Source organism: Trematomus bernacchii, unplaced genomic scaffold (genome assembly GCF_902827165.1).
Source record: "Trematomus bernacchii unplaced genomic scaffold, fTreBer1.1, whole genome shotgun sequence".
Classification (NCBI taxonomy): domain Eukaryota; kingdom Metazoa; phylum Chordata; class Actinopteri; order Perciformes; family Nototheniidae; genus Trematomus; species Trematomus bernacchii.
In genome coordinates, this window is record NW_022987632.1 from 363,547 (window position 1) to 385,771 (window position 22,225).

General features: G+C 42.4%; 1 protein-coding gene across 1 annotated transcript in view; it reads left to right on the forward strand.

Moving 5' to 3' along the window:
* Positions 1 to 22,225, forward strand: part of cacna1ba (calcium channel, voltage-dependent, N type, alpha 1B subunit, a) — a 253,260-nt gene that overhangs the window by 214,665 nt on the left and 16,370 nt on the right. The window contains exons 32-45 of the mRNA XM_034133047.1: positions 6,487 to 6,688; positions 7,302 to 7,466; positions 8,175 to 8,285; positions 8,365 to 8,448; positions 9,740 to 9,745; positions 10,806 to 10,922; positions 11,342 to 11,407; positions 11,523 to 11,614; positions 13,956 to 14,106; positions 14,498 to 14,625; positions 15,717 to 15,813; positions 18,711 to 18,816; positions 19,540 to 19,647; positions 21,106 to 21,221. Coding sequence (XP_033988938.1) covers positions 6,487 to 6,688; positions 7,302 to 7,466; positions 8,175 to 8,285; positions 8,365 to 8,448; positions 9,740 to 9,745; positions 10,806 to 10,922; positions 11,342 to 11,407; positions 11,523 to 11,614; positions 13,956 to 14,106; positions 14,498 to 14,625; positions 15,717 to 15,813; positions 18,711 to 18,816; positions 19,540 to 19,647; positions 21,106 to 21,221 — 1,549 coding nt within the window. The remainder of the gene's footprint in view (positions 1 to 6,486; positions 6,689 to 7,301; positions 7,467 to 8,174; positions 8,286 to 8,364; positions 8,449 to 9,739; positions 9,746 to 10,805; positions 10,923 to 11,341; positions 11,408 to 11,522; positions 11,615 to 13,955; positions 14,107 to 14,497; positions 14,626 to 15,716; positions 15,814 to 18,710; positions 18,817 to 19,539; positions 19,648 to 21,105; positions 21,222 to 22,225) is intronic.

Below are 22,225 nucleotides of genomic sequence, written 5' to 3' on the forward strand. Positions count from 1 at the left end.
TTTTACATTCCAAGATACAAACTTGGTAGGGTTGCTGATCATCCTAGTGGATTTACCTGCCATATAAACCTAGGATAAGAAAAACGAGGGGAGCAGCAGAGAGCAGGAAAAAGAAAGAAAGAAATAAACATAGTAAGAAAAAATAAATGCATAAAAAAAAAGAAAAATACGAAAAAACCCTGAAAGAATAAAACAAAAATAATTATAAATAATAAAACCTCGGACTCTAAACCTGTAAACTCTTACCCTTGTGTGATAACTCACTTTGTGCTTGTTTTGCTCCGCACTACACTACAAGCTCTGTCACCAAAAACAAAAAAAAAGGATTTAGCAATGAAAAGTAGTAATATGAACTTGCTAAACCATTGCTTCCCGGGTAACAAAGAGACCATGTGGGGAAACCATCTTAAACTATTGGCCACGAACAATCAGCACGTCCTTAGAAACAGAAAGATACTGAGTACAAAATAAATAGGCGGACAAAAAGTAGGAACAGCCCAATAGCCTAGTAAATCAAAAAGTAACCTGATAAGGCGAGCAATGCAAAGTATCAGGGATCACTAGGACATATATCAACTCTCATAACTCTGTAACAGCCGTAACAGCCGACCGGTCAGCTGTATTTTGAATCTTACTCTGCCGGTAAGGGAGAGCCGACAGCTTTTATCAGAAGAGGAAACATAAAAGCCAGAGCAAGGTATGTACTCAACCAGTGTCAAAAATGAACATACCAGGTACTATGACTGGTTGTTGTGATGGTATAATTAATATTAGTAACCAATTAACAGTTGAGCAGCAATAGCAATATGTAACTGTTACCTCCTGACGAGTAATTCGTAACATTGTCTCTTATGTCTTATTTTCGGAGCACAATGCTCGTAAACTACGAAAGAATATACTCAGTGTCCACTTGCCGGTCGGCTTAATTAGCCAGCTGCTTAGTTCACTCACCGGCTAGTCCAACACATCTAGTTTGCAGCAGGTTCACGGCGCTTCAAAAAAGCAGCAACTTCAGCCGGAGAGTTGAAATCGTGCCTCGTCCCGTCCACAACAACCCGGAGTTTAGCGGGTAAGAGGAGGCTGTAAGCGAGCCCGGCGTTTCTCAGCGAGGACTTGATGGGGGTAAATGCGGCTCTCTTCCTGGCTACTTCTGCACTGTAATCCGCATATATGTGGATATCTGCGCCTCTGTACATCAGGGGGCCCTTCTCCCGTGCAAGCTGCATTATTCGTTGTTTCATCTGGAAGTGGTGAAGGCAGGCTATGAAGGGACGCGGTGCGCCGTCTTGTCTCCTCTGGACGGCCAGCCGGTGTGCTCTATCCACGGTCAAGGGGCGAGGTAACGCGTCGGGGCCGAATATTTCAGCCAGAAAGGATTCAATGAAAGTAGTTGGACGGGCACCCTCAGCTCGCTCAGGTATACCTGTTATACGAATATTACACCTCCTGGATCTGTTTTCAAGGTCGTCAACTTTCAGCTTCAGTTGTTTGTTCTCCTGCACTATATCAGCCAGTGTAGACTCCACTGTAGTTATTCTTCCTTGGAAGTCGTTCATTGACGTTTCAATGGCCTGGATTGTCTCATCGTGCCTGATTATAGCTGCGTGGTTGGATGTTATTTGTGCTGTCAAGCTTCCAATTATACGCTCTTCCATGCCAGCGAGTAGTTTCTGTATGTCAGAGAGGGACAGCGCCTGGTTGCCGACCTCGCCATGTGCGGAGTTGTTGCTAGCTTGTGAAGCTAACTCACAGCCCTCCTCCGCCGTCGCTTTCATCACTTTTCTTGGTCTTCCTCCCCATGACAAATCGTGTACAGTCGACACCAAGTCAAAGTCACTCTTAGAAGCAGGCCTTGCAAGTTTTAGATGGGAAATTAGTAGGGCAAATTACAAATAAATGTTAAATGGTGACAGAGCTCTTCCGACTAGCAGCTTACTCCGCCATTCGCCAGACCGCCTCCTCTCCGGCAACAATCTTGATTCTGATTGGCCAGAAGACTCGAAAAAACATCAGCAAAGATGTTTTATTGAGAAGATGCTACGTGACAGAAGTTTTCAAAACCGTTTATGGTCGGTACTGCATGCACAGCATTAGAAAATCGGGCCTTCAAAATAAAAGTTTGCCTTTTTTCCCAAAAAATAAAAAAGAATTTTTTTCTTTTTCAATTTTTTTTTTCTTCACTCACACATATGCGACCCACTTGAAACGGGTCCGCGACCCCCTTTTGGGTCGCGACCCACCAGTTGAGAACCCCTGCTCTAGAGCAGGGGTTCCCAACCCCCGGTCCGGTGTTACTGCCGGGCCGCAAAATAGCTGTGAGTTTATCGTAATATTTGCAGAATTATAAATATATCAAAATATTTTATCATAATATTTTTTTCAAAAAGTGTTTAATTTTTGCACCTATGCCACCAGTCATATTATTTCATCCAGTAGCTAGTTAATCTTTCACCAGAAAACTGTTGAAAATGGCTTTTATGATGTTCCGAGGGATTCGGCGGCTCAGCCTAAGGTCTCAGCCTCTTGTGCGCACGAGCATGTTACCGGTGCGCCAAGTAGGAAGAGGAGCGCACAGGAGACAACCGTTTGATTGCAGACTGTTATGTTTATGTGGGGAAATGGTGGTGCATACATTATTTGAGATATATTTCAAACTCTGACTTCATTTTAAGGACATGTCGGCCAGGGGTGTAGAGCTATTTGTTTAAGCACCGGATTGGCAAAACAGGAGAGTAAACCAGTCTGCCTTGATCTATGAATTCATGTCCGGGACTCTCACGGTATCTGCTGCCCGCAGCTGCTTTATAGAAGGAAACCCTCCTTCACTTCATGAAATGGCTGCAGCATCAGGAGGCAGCGGGACGTATACTCCGCCTCTGAGAAGTGCAGCACCAGCGGGTAAAGAGCTGTGCCTTTTTACGCACCGCATTCGCTGTGTTTAACTTCATCAGAACAGCTTAAGAGTGACTGCAGGCTGCTACGTGTTAACCACACACACCTCTACACACATCTCTACACACATCGAACTGCCCGATTACTCCCCCTTTTATTAGTTTTATGAAGGAGATGTCCAGTCAGTCACCAAGGCGCATGATGTGTGTGTGTATGTGCTCTGCTCAGCTCAGCTCTGTGTGTTCGGTGTGTTTGTGTCTGTCCGACACCGGCATTTGTTTTCAAATGTTTATGAACAGTAATTTACACACATATGGCTAACTCCATATATGCAGCTGTTCCCAAAATAAATTAGTTTAATCTTAATCTCGATGTAGTGCTAAATGCTGTCGGAGTGCACCGGAACGAACAACACTATTATAATATCTTCTGAAAACAAATGCCAGTGTCACACACACACACACACACACACACACACACACACACACACACACACACACACACACACACACACACACACACACACACACACACACACACACACACACACACACACACCCACCCTGGCGACCGGACATCTCCTTCATAATGCGCCTTCTCCTCGTTTTCCCAGCATTCACTGGATTATCCGTAAATCATACAAACAAAACCAAAACGTTGATTTATCTGTTTTCCCGTTTTGGTTTAAAAACTGAATAACGTCGTTTTTTTGGTTTTCCGAAAAACCAAAAAAAACAACACCGGTTCTTTTTTAAACTTTGTTAATATGTTTTGGATGCATATTGTTTTAGTATTTGTTCAGGCTGTTACATACAATTAGCCTCTGTTGCTACCTGCTGGTGGTGAGTAAATATTAAAATCAGTTAAAATTGACAACCGGTCCGCGATTTTTTTTTTATGTATCTGCCGGTCCTTGGCACAATAAAGGTTGGGAACCCCTGGTCTTGAGGACACATGGTGTTACACACAGGACGGGCTAGCATGTTAAATCCAGTAGACTTCTCTGGACCACAATACATAGACGTCTATTTCGTAAAACTGTAACCTCTTCACATGTTGATAATGTTAATTTATTTTGTGAATATTTAAACTTTAATTCTGGCCATATCTTACATATTGCCTTTTAACCCTGTAAGGCCCCCGGTTGTAATTTTCCAACATTACTTTAAGCTATCCTAAAAAAGTCAGTAAATGTTTTGTTTTTTTAAAAGACTACATTTACATAGTCAAAAGGTCCTTTTGTTCAGCCTCACAATGCTATTGGGTAGTAAATGTGTTTATTGAAGATTGAAGATTCAACTTATTGTCATTACGTAGTACAGGTACTATGTAACGAAACGGTTTCTCTGCATTTGACCCATCCTAGTGTTAGGAGCAGTGGGCTGCCATTATGTAGGTCCTGCCCTCTGGCCATACACTCACACAACTTCCCAATCTTCAAACTTCAACATCTCTTTGTTTTATTGGACTGGATTTTTCAGATTCAAGTAAGTAAAATGCCTCAAATATTTTTTTGGGTGATTATTACAATGTCTAGAACATGTACATATTCAGTTTTTGTGAAATACATTCATCAAATTTGATTTTGAGCAGCTTATGTCTTTGTTGCAATATTACATACCTGGGTCAGTGTGGTAGTCAAAATAGCATGTGCACCTTACACATGGACATTTCCCTTCTTATATTTTCACATATGGAAATAAAACACTAATAGAAATACAATGTCTTTGATAATTCACTATAACTAAGTTCTAAATGTGTCCTCTGTTAAGATGTTGAATTAAGACCAGAATTGAATAAATTAATACATTATTTCTGATAGCAGTATGTGAAATTATATCTGTAAAAATATTTTAAACTCTACTTGTGTCTTATTAGTTAATGAGTTACAAAAATACATTTAACTCTGGTTCTGGCAGAAACAGTTCTTTCTGAGAAGTGTTGGGACACTTGGATGTATCCCTTTTAGTATGATAATTAGCCTGTTATCATCATCAGACAGCATTGTGTGACTTGTTGAACTGGTCTATCTGCATGTGTCGGTGTAGGTATTCCTTTTATTAGGATAATAGGCTAAGCCAGGTAGTATTGTGTGACTCAAGTGTATAATGTAAATAGGATTCAGATGCTTGTTGCATCGGGACACCTGGAAGGGGGTGGTGCATGCATTCATTTTAGTATGATAAGAGGCTAAGCCAGACAGAATGAACACGTGTCCCACCACCCTATCTATTCCTTCAGGTAATCTATTACAATATAATAAGCATATGTATATTGATACATATTTATTCATTCATTTTTCCATTTCAGAATGCCACCAGCAAAGAGAGGTCCTCGATTCAGTGTGCAGGATGTGATGCCATCCAAAAAGGAGAGTGATTTTGAGATGGAATCAGAGGACAGTGACACTGCTATGAGTGAAGAAGAGGCAGATGCCTGTGGACAAGTGGACAAAGAAAACCAACAACCCAATGACCCCCCAGTCAGTGATTATGTGGACATCGAGCCCCAACCAAATAAACACACCAAGCCCTGTGACAGGTATCGCTGGCTGAAAAAATATTTTATCAGTCCCAATACTGATTTTTCTGGTCCAGATATCACAGAGGATGTCATTTGCAGGTACACAAACACGCAATGCAGCAAGTGTGACGTCCGTCTGTGCTTTTCTGACGACAGGAACTGTTTTTGGGACTACCATTGTATTCATATTTAATAAATGACTATTCATAACAAATATGACTGATGTGTGATTATTATTCATGCTATATACTGATATAGGGCTAAGTAAGCAATCAATCCTACAAATGAACCCTTAGTTGTTCAATATATTTATTCAGACAATGTGAGTAGAAATACAGAAATTCTGCTCCCACCTAAGGCCAACGTTGCAATATTACAAAATGTCCCTAAAAACTTAAACGTAAACCATTTGAAAACTCTTTTATTTCTGCTCCAGAGGCTCCCTACAACAACATCTGAAAGGTCAACCAATTCTAATGTTTTTCTATATTTGGGCTTTACAGGGTTAAAGGTCAGTCCACCTTCAGAGGCTACACTCGGCATCTCCCTGTCTTCTTTCACCATTTGCATCGAGGCAGAAGTTACTATGATGACAGGGGATGTGCTTTTATTTTATTTGACAAGTTGCAGGTTAATTATTATTTTAAAGTTCTAAAAATATTTCGTTTTTAAAGCCAAATCTTTTTAGTTTTGAACAGCTTCCTGCTGCTGCTCATGGAAACAATGCTAATGTTAGCAGTAATGCTGGGAGCCTAAAGATCAAAACAATGAGCGGAAACTTAGAAATGATAAGATTAGGTACTTTTTTGTCCCAGGGAGCTACTGTTCAACAGCTGCATTAAACCTAAAACATATTGTGGCCAAAGGCCCATTAAAATAACATTTAGAGAAGAAAATATTTAAATATTGCACATGACTTGCAAGATGAATCATGAATCATTTACATGTGCGGTTACAAAATGACAGATATAGTTCTAGTTTTGTTAGGGTATTCCTACCTTGGAGAATAACCCTGCAGGCTGTGTGTCACTCTGTCTCACTCCCTGGTGTTTGTGCTCTGCTCTCTTACAGTGTCTTGAAGCATTCTGTGGACGCTACCTTTGAAGACAAGGGCCCCAGTCCAGGCTACAGGATAGAAATGTCCATCTTCTATGTGGTGTATTTCGTGGTCTTTCCTTTCTTTTTTGTCAACATCTTCGTTGCTCTGATCATCATCACCTTCCAGGAGCAGGGAGACAAGGCCATGTCTGAGTGCAGCTTGGAAAAGAACGAGGTAAAGCAGAAAGACGATGTCATCTGGACAGTCTAAATCCAGTCTGAATCCAGTCTGAATCCAGTCTGAATCCAGTCTGAATCCAGTCTGAATCCAGTCTGAATCCAGTCTGAATCCAGTCTGAATCCCGCACACACTGCTGTAATCACTATCTCCATCATCAGGTTTACCCAATTTAGCCTTTTTGTTTGCTGGATATTCTCAAATGTTATGAACAGATTTTCTTAAAACATTGAAGAAAGGCTTGTGATAAAGCAGCCTGAGGAGCTCATATATACTGAGGGAAAACCAACATGTCTTAAAAATGTTTGCAGACAAAGGTTTTGCTTATTGGTTTTATGGAGGTGTGATAAGTGTGTGTATTAGAGAGAATGTAGAATTACCTCATTTTTAAATGTTGACACTGAGCACATTTATTTTAGTACAGCACAGTGAAAACACATTGATAAAGCCATGTAAGAAATTCTCGTTCAATTTTGTGAACTGAAAAAAAAAAGCAGCTGGGACCAGAATGTTTGTTCGCTTATTGGTAATCAACCAAGACTGGGGTTTGCCAGCAGATGCTTTCACCTCACACAGACAGTGAAGCAGAGCTGTGCTTTCTCTGTTACAGAGGGCTTGTATTGACTTTGCCATAAATGCCAAACCTCTGACCCGCTACATGCCCCAGAACACACAGTCCTTCCAGTACAGGATGTGGAAGTTTGTGGTCTCACCTCCATTTGAGTACTCCATCATGATCATGATTGCCCTCAACACTGTGGTGCTTATGATGAAGGTAAGAACTTATGAGGGGGATATTACCAACATAATGCTAAATATATGTCGTTTGTTAGGCCTTTTTGAATGTTATATGGAGTCAGTCCTGGATTCAGTAGCTCATGAAAGTCACATCTTGACACTTTGAGACATATGCTAAGTTTGTTTCCTGATACCTTTCTCACGTCTGTACAGTAAATATGAAGCAATTGCCAGAAGCTATTTCATTAGCATAACGCCTGGAGGAAACAGCTAGCCAGGCTCTGTATAAAGGTAAAAACATGTTTAAAACCTAGAATGAGATGATGGCCATCCACATGCTTGCTGTAGCTTCATACAGTATGCACTGAACAAACTGAAACAATGACTTCAATTAAATGTATTCTGTCAACACATTTCGCACAACTGTATTAGGTTAGTTGAAAGCAATAATATTAAGTTGAACCTAATATGTTTTGTTTAAACATTATATTATTGCTTTCAAAACTCTGTTGACATAATACATTTAATTAAAGTCTACATTTAGGTTTTTCAGTGAGGGAACTGGGATCAGTGTGGTGTTCATTACCTTGCTCAAGGGCACCATTGCAGTGCCTACGACGTGAACCGGCACCTCTCAAAGTACCGGTTCACACCAAATAAGAATTTTCCAAAATGCCAAAACAATAAATTAAAAATATTACTCCAACATGTTAGCAAGATAACTTTATATGACGTTGTCTTTCAGTTCCATGGAGCTCCAGACTTTTATGAAGCGATGCTCAAGAACCTCAACATCGTCTTCACCACTCTCTTTTCTCTGGAGTGTATCCTCAAGATCATTGCTTTTGGTCCATTGGTGGGTAATATCAATGAAACAACGTTACAAACTCTGAGTAATGAATCACAACTAATGATTTTCAACTTTTGCTTCTCAGAACTACCTAAAGGATGCCTGGAACGTGTTTGACTTTGTCACAGTGTTGGGCAGCATCACTGACATCCTGGTGACTGAAATCAATGTAAGAGCAGCCCCCCCCCCCCCCCCCCGCTCCACCCTCACCTCATAAGGCTTAATACATTGTAGTCATACAACATCGCTGTCATGGTAACGAGCTGGGGCAGGGAAGCCTGTTCAGCAAGCTTTGTGCAAACAAGCTAACTAGCCATATCTGCAATAACTGACATGGCAGCGGTCCAACAGCCTTAAAGCGCAGAGAGGACAGGACGTGAGTGTTTTGTGGGTAAGGTGGATTGATCATAGAGGGCACATAAAAAAGCTGTGGCTCGACGGCTTCTTTGAATCCATCTCTGAGTGTAACTTTTGAGTGGTGAACAGCAGAGCTATACTCTCCTATCCTGCTGGGGACTGCCTTTTATTCCAACGGCCCATTTTTCTGAAACCCCAATAATTAGAAAAAAATCCTGTTTGTTCAGCAGCCCGTTATCCAGAAAACAGATGCCCATTGTTCCAAAGACCACAAACAAACAGTAGTGACTTGTTATTATGCGAATTGACTGAAGTTTTTTCATATTAAGGCGAATTACATAATGGGAAAAATGCCACCCTACAAAGTCCCTATAGCCTCTGATTGGCTAGGCACTTTGTCGGTTGAGTTAGTATAGTTTGGTTATGTGCAGGGTAAAACATCTGGGGAGGACAACAAGAAGCAGAGTTGGGCAGTGCAAGGAAAATAATATCAATATTGGATCAGGAAAGTCTGGTGACGTCATGCCACCTGCAATCCTTCTCTTGTGATGGAGTGTTTGTTTCAGTGCGGTGTGTAAGCAGAGCTATCAGGCCTTGGGAGCAATGGTCGGTTGCTTTAGTTGCTGTCACATGAATGCACTTTGTTCTTTGATAGCCTTGTTATCTTTCCAGACACTCTGTGGACCTGCATACATGTGTGTACTGTGAAGTAGCTTCTGACTGATTTACATGTGTGTATTTGGTGAGCTGTATCAGTTTATTTTGGGCAATATGACTGTTCCTGTTCTCCCGCCTCTCCGTCCTCTCTCCTCACCTCCCTCTGGTATCTGTCTGTCTGTCTGTCTGTCTGTCTGTCTGTCTGTCTGTCTGTCTGTCTGTCTGTCTGTCTGTCTGTCTGTCTGTCTGTCTGTATGTCTGTCTGTCTGTCTCTCTCTCTCTCTCTCTCTCTCCTCTCTCTCTCTCTCTCCTCTCTCTCTCTCTCCTCTCTCTCTCTCCTCTCTCTCCTCTCTCTCTCTCTCTCTCTCTCTCTCTCTCGCTCTACGTTTCCATCTTGTCGACTGTCCTCCCTGGTGATGCCATGCCCTGGTCCCAAACATCACTAGACTACGGTGAGTGACTTTGCCTGCTCTTAGCTTGCCTTCTTTCTTATTTAATATATAAACAAGATATGATATGATCTATAGATCAGGCTATGGATGATACATGAACAAACCTCTCTGTGTAAACCATCAGAATATAGATAGTGATTGGACTGGAACAGTAAGTGCTACTGAAGCAGAGAATTCAGACTCAGGATTTTGAGAAGACAGCCTTTAAACATATGAAATGTAGACACTGCAGGTGCATTTTTAACTAATATCTGTTGATATGGAAAATCCCCAGATTCCATGCCTGAGGGGGCTTTATTCCCTATTGTGTCAGTCTTTCTACAACAGGAAGTGAATTGACTTATTAATATATTTTGTCAAGACATCATTGCAAAGATAAAAAGGTGTCTTGCAAACCTGTCTTTCTGTTATCATGCATTTCTGATGACATCAGAGGGGTTACCTTCTCAGACTGGACAAAGCTCCTCCAGCTTCTGATGTTCAAATGCACCTTGAGGCCCAAAGCAGGAGATGGTTTGTTTCTCCTCATATCCTTGAGTGTCCAGTTAGAAGAATAGAACATCGGATGTGCTCTGTGTGTAGTGTAGATGTATGTCTGCCCTGTTTCACAATAAAGGAAAGACTCACAAAGTTTGGTAAGAAATCCCTTTTTGTTTCCACAGACTGTTTCTTTTGTGATGTTACAAGGAAGTAACATCAAGCTGAAATCTTAAACTTAAAAGAATAGAAGATTTTATTTCCAATCACGTACATTGAAATGTCTTTAAGGAGTGATCTCTGGGCCATGATACAGATTTATATCAGCTCCTGGAAAACTGTAGACCTTTGCCCGTGCACAACATGTAACTGTTCATACCTTTTCCAAAATAGAGAGTCAGGATTGGTAAATTGAGAAGGCTTTCTCTACCCATGACCCAGAATATTGTAGAATCATAGTTCTGATGAGTAATGACTGAACAGATAACCAGCTAAGGTGACTTGAATAAGCCCTGGTAAGGCTGTGTTCAATGAGGGTTCCTGGTATGTGGTTGATAATGGTTTGATGTCGTCTTTCTAACAGGACAGGCTGCTGAACCTGAGCTTCCTGAGGCTGTTCAGAGCGGCCCGGCTCATCAAGCTGCTGAGACAGGGCTACACCATCCGCATCCTGCTCTGGACCTTTGTCCAGTCCTTCAAGGTGCTCACACACCTGCACTTTTACACATTCACACACTCACATAAGGAAAAATACATAAGGAAAATACATTTCATAGCAAAGTGCGGGTCGTCGTATGAAGGAGGTAAGAACAGGGTTGGTGGATGGGTCAAACAAACACAGGACATTTTCACTGTTCATGTCTCATGTGAAACCAAAAGTCAACATTGACTTCTTTTTTAAGTTCTCTTTTGAGAATTTTAACACATTTGAGAATGCATATTTGCTGTATGGGAACATTGTTTTTAAGAGACAGGTTGTGTTGTCAGGCCTATGTGTGTTTGTGAAATAATAATGGAGGGATATTAAAGTAATGTGTCTTCTTTTACTGCACTCAAAGATTCTTGTCTGGAATGTGTAAATGTGTTCTTGTTTCCTGTTTCCTGTTTGCTTTCCCCCAGGCCCTGCCTTATGTTTGCCTTCTGATTGCTATGCTGTTCTTCATCTATGCCATCATTGGGATGCAGGTGGGTGATGCTGTGCTCGCGGAGGTCATGATATTCATGTTGTGGTTTACCATTCCTAATAAAAAAAAGAAAGGAAAACAGTCCATATCCATTTCCCTCACTGTCTCTGCTGTAGGTGTTTGGCAACATTGCGATGAATGAGGACACAGCCATTAATCACCACAACAACTTCCGCACTTTTCTCCAAGCTCTCATGCTGCTGTTCAGGTATAACAAGCTTTATTATAATTTACGTATATATCATAAGCACTTTGGATAACTTTTACACTTATGGACAGTTTATGAAGACATTTACACTTGCACTAAATATACTTAGTTAAGAATCAACTATGTCAAATATGTACGACCGAGTATAAAGACTTTTACCCATATACAGTATGTATAATCATAATGAGATTATCACTACTGATCCACTCATAGGTAAGAACATTTTAATCTTGTGGCTTTAACGCAATGGCTAGTTGAAGCCAATTCGACAAAACTGACTGTTAAGATCTTGTGCAATAAACATGCGATGTGCAATATAAACACTTACAGTACCAGTCAAAAGTTTGGACATACCTTCAAATTTGAAGTTATTTATTTTAAATGTTTCTTCATTGTAGATTTATACTTCAAAACTATGAAAGAACACATATGGAATTATCTAGTAAACAAAAAAGTGTGAACAAATCCAGAATATGATTTATATTTAGCTGGCTACTGCAGAATGCTGTGGTAGCCATGCTGGTTAAGTGAGCCTTGAGTCTTGAATAAATCACCAACAGTGTCACCAGAAAAGCCCCCCCACACCATCACACTTCCTCCTTCATGCTTCACGGTGGGAGCCACACATGCAGAAACCATCCGCTCACCTTCTCTGCGTCTCACAAAGACACGGAGGTTGGTACCAAAAATCGCAAATTTGGACCCATCAGACCAAAGTGCAGTTTACACTGTCTAATATCCAATCCTTGTGTTTCTTGGCCAAAACAATTATCTTATTCTTTCTGTTCATCCTCAGTAGTGGATCTTTGCAGCGATTGGACCATGAAGGCCTGATTCACGCAGTCTCCTCTGAACAGTGGATGTTGAGATTATCTGCTGCTTGAGCTCTGTGATCATTTATGTGGGCTCTAATCTGAGGTGCTTTGATTTGCAGTTTCTGAGGCTGTAACTCTTATGTATTTATCCTCTGAGCAGAGGTAACTCTGATGTATTTATCCTCTGAGCAGAGGTAACTCTGATGTATTTATCCTCTGAGCAGAAGTAACTCTTATGTATTTATCCTCTGAGCAGAGGTAACTCTGATGTATTTATCCTCTGAGTAGAGGTAACTCTGATGTATTTATCCTCTGAGCAGAGGTAACTCTGATGTATTTATCCTCTGAGCAGAAGTAACTCTTATGTATTTATCCTCTGAGCAGAGGTAACTCTGATGTATTTATCCTCTGAGCAGAGGTAACTCTGATGTATTTATCCTCTGAGCAGAGGTAACTCTGATGTATTTATCCTCTGAGCAGAGGTAACTCTGATGTATTTATCCTCTGAGCAGAGGTAACTCTTGCTCTTCCTTTCCCGAGGGGGGGGTCCTCATGAGAGCCAGTTTCATCATACCGTTCAACGGTTTTTGCGACTGCACTTGAGGATACATTCAAAGTTCTTGACATTTTCCGGATCGACTGGCCTTCATTTCTTAAAGTGATGATGGACGGTCGCTTCTCTTTACTGAGTTGAGTGGTTCTTGCCATAATATGGATTACAACAGTAGTCAAATAGGGCTTTCCACTGTGCACTAACCCTACCTCTGCACAACACAACTGATGCTCTCAAACACATTCAGAAGGCAAGTCATTCCACAAATGGACTCTTGACAAGGCACACGTGTTCATTGAAAACCATTCCAGGTGACGACCTCATGAGAGTAGCCAAGAGTGTGCAAAGCTGTCATCAAGGCAAAACGGGGCTACTTTGAAGAATCTAAAATAAAAATCATATTCTGGATTTGCTAACACTAGATAATTCAATATGTGTTCTTTCATAGTTTTGATGTCATTAGTATTAATCTACAAAGTAGAACAAATTAAAATAAATAAAAAACTTTGAATTTGAAGGTGTGTCCAAACCTTTGACTGGTAGTGTATTTGCAATTGTACTGGTGCTATAATCACTTTATGTGAAAAATGCACCTTTCATAAATGTCCCCAAACTTTTTCAAGGTCACAATACTTAATATGTTATTTATGTCACTTAGTTTTACTTAAATTGCTGCTACACATTTTTTAGCCATGGTTGTGTACTTGTTTTTATTTACTAATGTCTGCTATTCTTATTGATTATTGAATGCCTTTTTTTTTACCTGCCTTATCCCTTTGCTGTAATACTGTAAATGTACCCGCTGTGGGACTATTAAAGGAATTGCGATTCTGAATTTGAACTACTTCTCATTCTACATTATAATGTCTGTTTAATATCCGTGGAGCTGTAGCTTAAAGTGATAAAAAATGCTGCCAGCCATGTATTTCTCTTCAGGTATAGTCTGTCTCTCTCTCTGCCTCTGTTCTATCAGGAGTGCAACTGGTGAGGCCTGGCACGAGATCATGTTGTCATGTCTGAGTCACCGAGCCTGTGACGAGCGATCCGGCTCCCAGGGGAAAGAGTGCGGCAGTGATTTTGCTTACTTCTACTTTGTCTCCTTCATCTTTCTCTGCTCCTTCCTGGTTAGTCTGAAGTCTGCCAGAGCATTACATTCAGATGTGACATGTTGGCTTTGCAGGAAGCTCACATTGATTTCATCCCTAGGTCAATAAACCTACTTAGGTTTTAAACCTGATTCTGATTCTTCAAGAACTAGCGTGATGACGAAGTTGATTGCTTATTTATTCAGTTCATTCAGTTTCTGTTAAAGTGACATATCTGTATCAGAATCCCTTCTTTGGGTTAGGCCGTTCCTCTTTATTGACTCAGTTTATATACTGACAGAGCAGGGTGGTTGTTGTCTTTAGTCACTCACACACAAAAACATGAGGAAATTGTTGAAATATACTGTTGGTTTCAGATGCTGCTGTTACCTGGTCGAACACAGGAGTAACTGTGCTTTGTGTTTTGCAGATGCTGAACCTGTTTGTGGCTGTGATAATGGATAACTTTGAGTACCTAACCAGAGACTCCTCCATCCTGGGGCCTCATCACCTCGATGAGTTCATCCGGGTGTGGGCCGAGTACGACCCGGCTGCATGGTATGTTCACGCCTCCCTCTGGGCCCCCGAGAGTAGCATACAAAGTAGAGTGGGGGGAACAGATACCCTAACTTTACTCCTATCTTTCCCCTTTGTTACCAAGGTTACTAAATGCGGCCTTGTGCAGAAGCCTTGTTCCTATAGCTTGTTGTATGCAGTCAGCCCGATAATTATTCATTTAATGCTGTCTTGAACGTTTGTTTATTTATGTGCTTGTTCTTCTCCACAGCGGACGGATTTCCTATAAGGATATGTACAATTTGTTACGAATTATCTCACCCCCCCTTGGCTTAGGGAAGAACTGCCCTAATAGGGTAGCATACAAGGTTTGCAAATACCTGACATTTCCGTCACTAGGGTGCTTTGTGTACTTCTAAGCCAAGAGACTTCAAACTGACTGGCTTTGGTTAATAATGCCGGAGTGGAAACAAAGCTTTCAAAGCCACAGCAAACGTATACAGCACACACATTTGAATAATCAGCATCAAAGTACTGATCACTAGTTTCAGGACATGTGTATACAACGTGTAAAACATCGAGGCATATTTGTTATATGAAAAAAGACTTGACTCAATCTTAAAAAATATGAATAAGGTCCAAAGCCTGATGAAGGATTTAATATTTTGATGGAGACATCTCTGCCTCAGACCTATCTTGTGCTGGCATTGAAACCTTTGTCTCCGTGCACCCTGGTTCCAGTGGAATGTCTGCTGGCATGCTGAGGCAGACATCCCGTTACAATGCTGTCATTTCTCTTCCCTCCCATCAGCATTCTGTGTGTTGGGTAAACCCATCGTCCCTTCTTCTCTCCCCCCTCCCCTTTCCCACCAAACTCACTCTTTACCACTCCATGTTTCCTGTCAGGGATCCTGAGCTCCACAGCGATGCATCCCTGTGCCCCGCCACCGCGGCCGAGGATGACATCCATCTTCCATCTCACCCTAGGAAATCTACTAACACAGATTTCTGTTTCTCCTTTCCATTATGCTCCCGTTCTTTTGTTCTTCCTCCTTGGTTCCTCACCTCCTTCTCTAACTCCCCATCCTTCTCTGTTTGCGTTTTGTTTATTTCTGATTTCCTACCCTGTCAAGTGGCCGTATCAAGTACCTCGATATGTATCAGATGCTGCTCCACATGTCCCCACCGTTAGGTTTGGGAAAGAAATGTCCGCCAAGAGTCGCCTACAAGGTAGACCCTCACCCTCCTCCACCTTCTCTCCTGTGCTCCACAGTCTTTCTCTCATTGGCGTGAACTCAAGCCAACGTCTGTGCTCTGCAGTGTTCCCTCCTCTCTTCACTTTGTTTTGCTAGTGCGCTGATATTTTTGGTGTAAGCCCCTACCTCATCTTTACTGTCTGTACTCTTTCTTTCTGTGGGCTAAGACCCATCTCCAATGATAACAGAGCTTAAGACATACAGTTATTTTAATCAACATACCTATACTTAATTATGCAGGATTCTTTCTCCCTTTTGTTGTAATATTATTATTTCCTTTGAATGGGACGCCCCGGTTTGACTCTTTGGAGCAGTGGGTGTGGGTGTGTGTGTGTGTTACTGTGAGGCTGTGTGTGTGTGTGTGTGTGTGTGTGTGTGTGTGTGTGTGTGTGTGTGTGTGTGTGTGTGTGTGTGTGTGTGTTACTGTGAGGCTGTGTGTGTGTGTGTGTGTGTGTGTGTGTGTGTTACTGTGAGGCTGTGTGTGTGTGTGTGTGTGTGTGTGTGTGTGTGTGTGTGTGTTACTGTGAGGCTGTGTGTGTGTGTGTGTGTGTGTGTGTGTGTTACTGTGAGGCTGTGTGTGTGTGTGTGTGTGTGTGTGTGTTACTGTGAGGCTGTGTGTGTGTGTGTTACTGTGAGGCTGTGTGTGTGTGTGTGTGTGTGTGTGTGTGTGTGTGTGTGTGTGTGTGTGTGTGTGTGTGTGTGTGTGTGTGTGTTACTGTGAGGCTGTGTGTGTGTGTGTGTGTGTGTGTGTGTGTGTGTGTGTGTGTGTGTGTGTGTTACTGTGAGGCTGTGTGTGTGTGTGTTGTGTGTGTGTGTGTGTGTGTGTGTGTGTGTGTGTGTGTGTGTGTGTGTGTGTGTGAGCTCTTGTTTGTGTAGCTTCTGTTGCTTTTCTGTGGGAGTAATACTATGCTTCTCACTTTATGATTCTGTCTTTGCTGCCCATCCCCTTTTTCTCTCATCTCATCTCAGTCTATCCACTGTTGGAAATATTTGTGTGTGTTTGTCTGTGCGTGTGTATTTATTTTAAGATAAATATTGATTAGGATGGCATTTCCAGCTGATAAAGCAGTTGGTGGGATCTGTATCTGGATGGCTTATGCAGAAGGGCCAAACACTATAATTTGTCAAATATCCACTTGAGTCTGGCTCGAATAAGGAGCAATCTCCATCGACCCCTAATGTGCCCAGATCCCAGTAGAATAGAGACAATTGCTTCAGGTTGGAGCCCCCTCTTTATACTTGAGTTTGAGTTGAGTTGAATTGAGTTTTACAACCAGACTTTCATTCAAGTCAAAACAATAACAGACGACTTTGATGGCACAGTGAGGAGCATGGGATTATGGGAATATGTATTTGCTTTTCCTGGTCAAGATTCCTTCAGTGTTTCTTTCCCACAGAGTCAGTTTCACGTTTAATATCACTCTTTCCAGATGTCTGATGACTCAAATCCTGTACTGTTATTTTACAGTTAAAAACTATGTGTATCCAAAAATTGTGGCTTAAAACTTCTGGCAGACAACTACAACGTTGCATGCTAGGGGGTGTGACGCCACACAGGCACCCAGATTAAATGCAATATTGATTCATGTTAGAGAATTATCTAGGTTTTAAAAATGGTAGTAAACATTACGTTTAATGTGTAATATATTAACAACTCAATAGAATATAACCGGTCTAGTCGTTTTGACCCTTTTAAACTGTAAATGAAACAAATTTCCACATGTTTTGTTGAAATCTGCCATGTTGATTGACATTGCACCAGCTGATAATGCATGTTGATCTACTTGACCCCATTTTTGCATATCTTCTTTGAGGCTTTAAAAATGATTGATATTTAAATCAAATATAGCTTCTCAATTGCTTTAAATGTTAAACACTTGCAGCATAGGAACTGTTCTCCTTCTGTTCTACTAACTGTTCTCCTGTCTGTATAATTGATTGTGCAGCATGTAGTTGTTTGTGCGTTTAGGTGAATGACAGACCACATGCATATTTGTGTGTGTGTGTGTGTGTGTGTGTGTGTGTGTGTGTGTGTGTGTGTGTGTGTGTGTGTGTGTGTGTGTGTGTGTGTGTGTGTGTGTGTGTGTGTGTGTGTGTGTGTGTGTGTGTGTGTGTGTGTGTGTGTGTGTGTGTGTGTGCTCATGCTCCTCAGCTCTCCACCCCCATCTCTTTCTGACTATGGTCTGTCTTACTCTCTGCACTGCCACTGATAGCACGTGTAGGTGAATGCTTGTTGTGTCCAGGGGAGCTCAACTCTAACACAAACAATCCAATAGCATTGTGTATGCATCTCGTGGTGCATTAGTCCTATACGAACAAAGTATTGCTTCTAAGGCTGCCCAGGCTTGGTGGAATACATACTCTTTATGTAGCATACTGTGCCACAGTACAAGTAGAGCATACTCAACCCTCTCAACTCTAAGTTGATGACTGCTAGGATAGCAACCAGAGTCGAGCTCCTGCGACTGTCCAGGCAACTTCATGGTTATGCGTTACATGCCTACTCTCACCTTTATTTCGGTCAATATCAGTCTTGCACCAGTGCACTTTGACTTGCAGCGTAGTGCATACTGTAGCAAATAGCAGTGAATGTGAATGTCTAGTTTGTCACCTCTGTACGTTCTTGTAGAGAAGGCCTTTTGTGTGCTGTCTCAGTAACGTTTGATCTATTACCAATCTTGTACACATTCAACAAAATGTAGCAAGTCACCTTTAAGGTACTTTATGCTAACAGAGTGAATCCATGGCGGGTATTGAAGGGCAGCAGCACACAGACTGCTTTCTCTGGGTGAGCTGTATGTTCTGCTGGGGCTGTCTGCTATCACTCAGTCATCTAAAGTCTCTCTGTCACAACTCGTCTCCTCTCCTCAGCGCCTTGTCAAAATGAACATGCCCATCGCCGAGGACAACAGCGTCCACTTCACCTCCACCCTGATGGCCCTCATCCGCACTGCCCTGGAGATCAAACTGGCCTCAGGTTAGAAAACCACACCACACTATCATGTGGCTAGAATAGAGAATTGTATGACATCCTCTATGGTTTCCACTCGAGATAAGACATAATATGAATCATGTTAACCTTGCATCCCTCTGACCTTTGGTTTGAGAAACAAAAATACTGAAGTAGCCATTTCAGAGTCTCCATGCCATCACAGCAAATACAGGACAGTCTAACAAGTCTGAACACACAAAGCATTTTCTGCTGACTTCTGTTGGTGCCTTTCCATTCATCTGTTTAAATGCACATGTGAAGTTCAAATGCAAAAACTCCAGAACTGCACTTAAAAAACTATATTAATTAAGCAGATGTCACATACCTGTATTAGGTTAGTTAAGCAATAATATTATTATTGCTTTTAACTAACCTACATTTGATTAAAGTCAACCTTTCAGTTTTTTTGGTGTGGAAATAAGTAAATGTGACCTCCATTTGAACTCATTGGAAGGCTGTGTGTTCCTGATCAGATCTGGGTCTTGTTTCCTGCCTTCACTGCATCTATCTGCACTTCTGATGGAGAGTTCTCATTTCACATCTCAGGAACGCATTAAGTGCTCTGTTTCATAAATGTAGTTGGAAGATGATCATTTTTTCTGTCTCTCCTTCCCTCCCTTTTTTATTACAACACTGTATACGGTGCTGTGGCTGGCAGTTGATGTGTTTTAATGAAAAGGTTCAAAGTGTGTCTCTGTGTATCTCCAGGCATGGTAGCCCAGCGACTCTCTGACGCTGAGTTAAAGAAGGAGCTGTCCACAGTGTGGCCCAGCCTCTCTCAGAAGACCATGGATCTGCTGGTGACCCCACACACAGGTAAGCCTCTCACCAACATCACATTCTGAACCCTCACACACTCTCCTTGTTCCAACCTGAAGGCAGTGATCTGGTGGGAGACACATTGTTTCAAATATAGGCTAAAGTCTGAGTGTGTAAGTGTATTTTTACTATGAGATGTTTTATAGATGTGTGTGTGAGGGCATGCCTGTAGACACAACTTACTCTGCCGTTTTGCATCCACCTTTTGGTAAGAAGTGTTCTCCACCAAACTCACACACAGATCCATTTCCCTACAGTTCTGTCAATGCGTTGTTTCCCCTAAAAATCTATTTGAATTGCTTTCTGCGAATGAATCATACCACTCACTGTACAGAGTAATACAGTGAGTAATACAAATGTCCTTTATCTTATGTAAACCACTAGAGAGAGCACAGGGTACATAGAAATGAATTGTGGAGTAAGGAATGACTCAGCACATTTTCTCTCTCATTTTGATTCTTTAGTCCTCTCCTCTCCTCTCCTGTTCTCCTCTCCTCTCCTCTCCTCCCCTGTTCTCCTCTCCTCTCCTGTTCTCCTCTCCTCTCCTGTTCTCCTCTCCTCTCCTCTCCTCCCCTGTTCTCCTCTCCTCTCCTCTCCTCTCCTCTCCTCTCCTCCCCTGTTCTCCTCTCCTCTCCTCTCCTCTCCTGTTCTCCTCTCCTGTTCTCCTCTCCTCTCCTGCCCTGTTCTCCTCTCCTCTCCTCCCCTGTTCTCTCCTCCCCTGTCCTCTCCTCTCCTCTCCTCTCCTCTCCTCTCCTCTCCTCTCCTCTCCTCTCCTCTCCTCTCCTCTCCTCTCCTCTCCTGCCCTGTTCTCCTCTCCTCTCCTCCCCTGTTCTCTCCTCTCCTCTCCTCTCCTCTCCTCTCCTCTCCTCTCCTCTCCGTTCTCTACTCCTTTCTCCTCTCCTTCTCCTCCCTGTTCTCCTCTCCTCTCCTCCCTGTTCTCGTCTCCTTCCTCTTCCTCTCCTCTCTCCCTCCTCTCCCTCCTTTCTCTCTCCTCTCCTGTTCTCCTCTCCTCTCCTCTTCTCATCCGCTCCCTCTCCTCTCCTTCTCTCCTCTCCTTTCTCCTCTCCTCTCCTCTCCTCTCCTCTCCTCTCGCGTCTGCCTCTGCCCTCCTCTCCTGTTTCTCCTCGTCCTTTTCTTTCCTCTCGCTCTCCTTCCCTGTTCTCCTCATCCTCTCCTCGCCCTTTCTCCCCTCCTCCCCCTTTCCTTCTCATCTCCTCGCCTCTCCTCTCCTCTCCTCTCCTCTCCTGCCCTGTTCTCCTCTCCTCTCCTCCCCTCTCCTCTCCTCCCCTGTCCTCTCCTCTCCTCTCATCTCCTCTCCTCTCCTGCCCTGTTCTCCTCTCCTCCCCTGTTCTCTCCTCCCCTGTCCTCTCCTCTCCTCTCCTCTCCTCCCCTGTTCTCCTCTCCCTCCTCCCTTCTACATGTCTCTCACATCATTTCCTCTCTCCCCCTCCTCAGCCAATGAGCTGACGGTGGGGAAGGTGTATGCGGCCCTGATGATCTTTGACTACTACAAGCAGAACCGAGCGCGGAGGCTGCGGCTGCAGCAGCAACAGGGCGCTTCAGGCTCACAGGTACAACACACACATGCCTACATACACACACACACACACACACACACACACACACACACACACACACACACACACACACACACACACACACACACACGCACACACACACACACACACACACGCACTGAAGCAAACACATTGGAAGGACTGGCCCTATATATATATTCATGTTGCACTGCTGGAGGAGCCTTGGACTTCAGTTTTTCATTGCCATATCTTCACTGTAGCTGATGTGCATATGACAATAAAGCCTTGGATCTCGAAATGATGCATTCACTGATACACACTCTGTATGCCTGTTACGAACTCGGAAACTCAGGGTATAGGACCCAATTGCACGACCCAGGAGACAGAGGTAAAGTATTTCTAAGATACTTTATTTTCAAATAGATGAACAGAAACAAACACTTTCTAATCTCTAGATGAGATGACAAAAGGTGAACAAAAGAAAATCACTCACATAGTGAGGAACAAAAACATCTTGGTATCAAGGAGAGCATAGATCTGACCTAGGCATGAGACAAGACGAACTGACAAAGAACACATGGGAGACTGGGGAATTTAAACACATGATAACAAGACACAGGTGGGAACAAGACACACAAGAGGTGGATAATCAGGGAACCTGGAATGACAGGTAAATGGTGAGTGACAAAACAACCATAAAACAACATCAAAATTAAACTCTCTTAACATTTCTGTTGGTGCACAACAATGTCTGCATGCATACACACACATAAAGAATTTGCTTGAGCTGCATCTTTTTAGTGTGCTCTTTCAATTTAGTGAGAAACATGACCTTATCTGTATATAGTCCAGTTGTCAGCATAGTGAACCTGGAAATGTTGAGTACCCCAAAGTTTTATGATAGATGTATAGTACAGGTCCCCAGCACATAGAAACTCCTGCATGATAATCTGCATGTGTTGGGCAATTTGCACAATCAGCATAAATTGCATTAATTAGCATTAATGGTATTATGGCCTATGTAAATAGAAACGGTT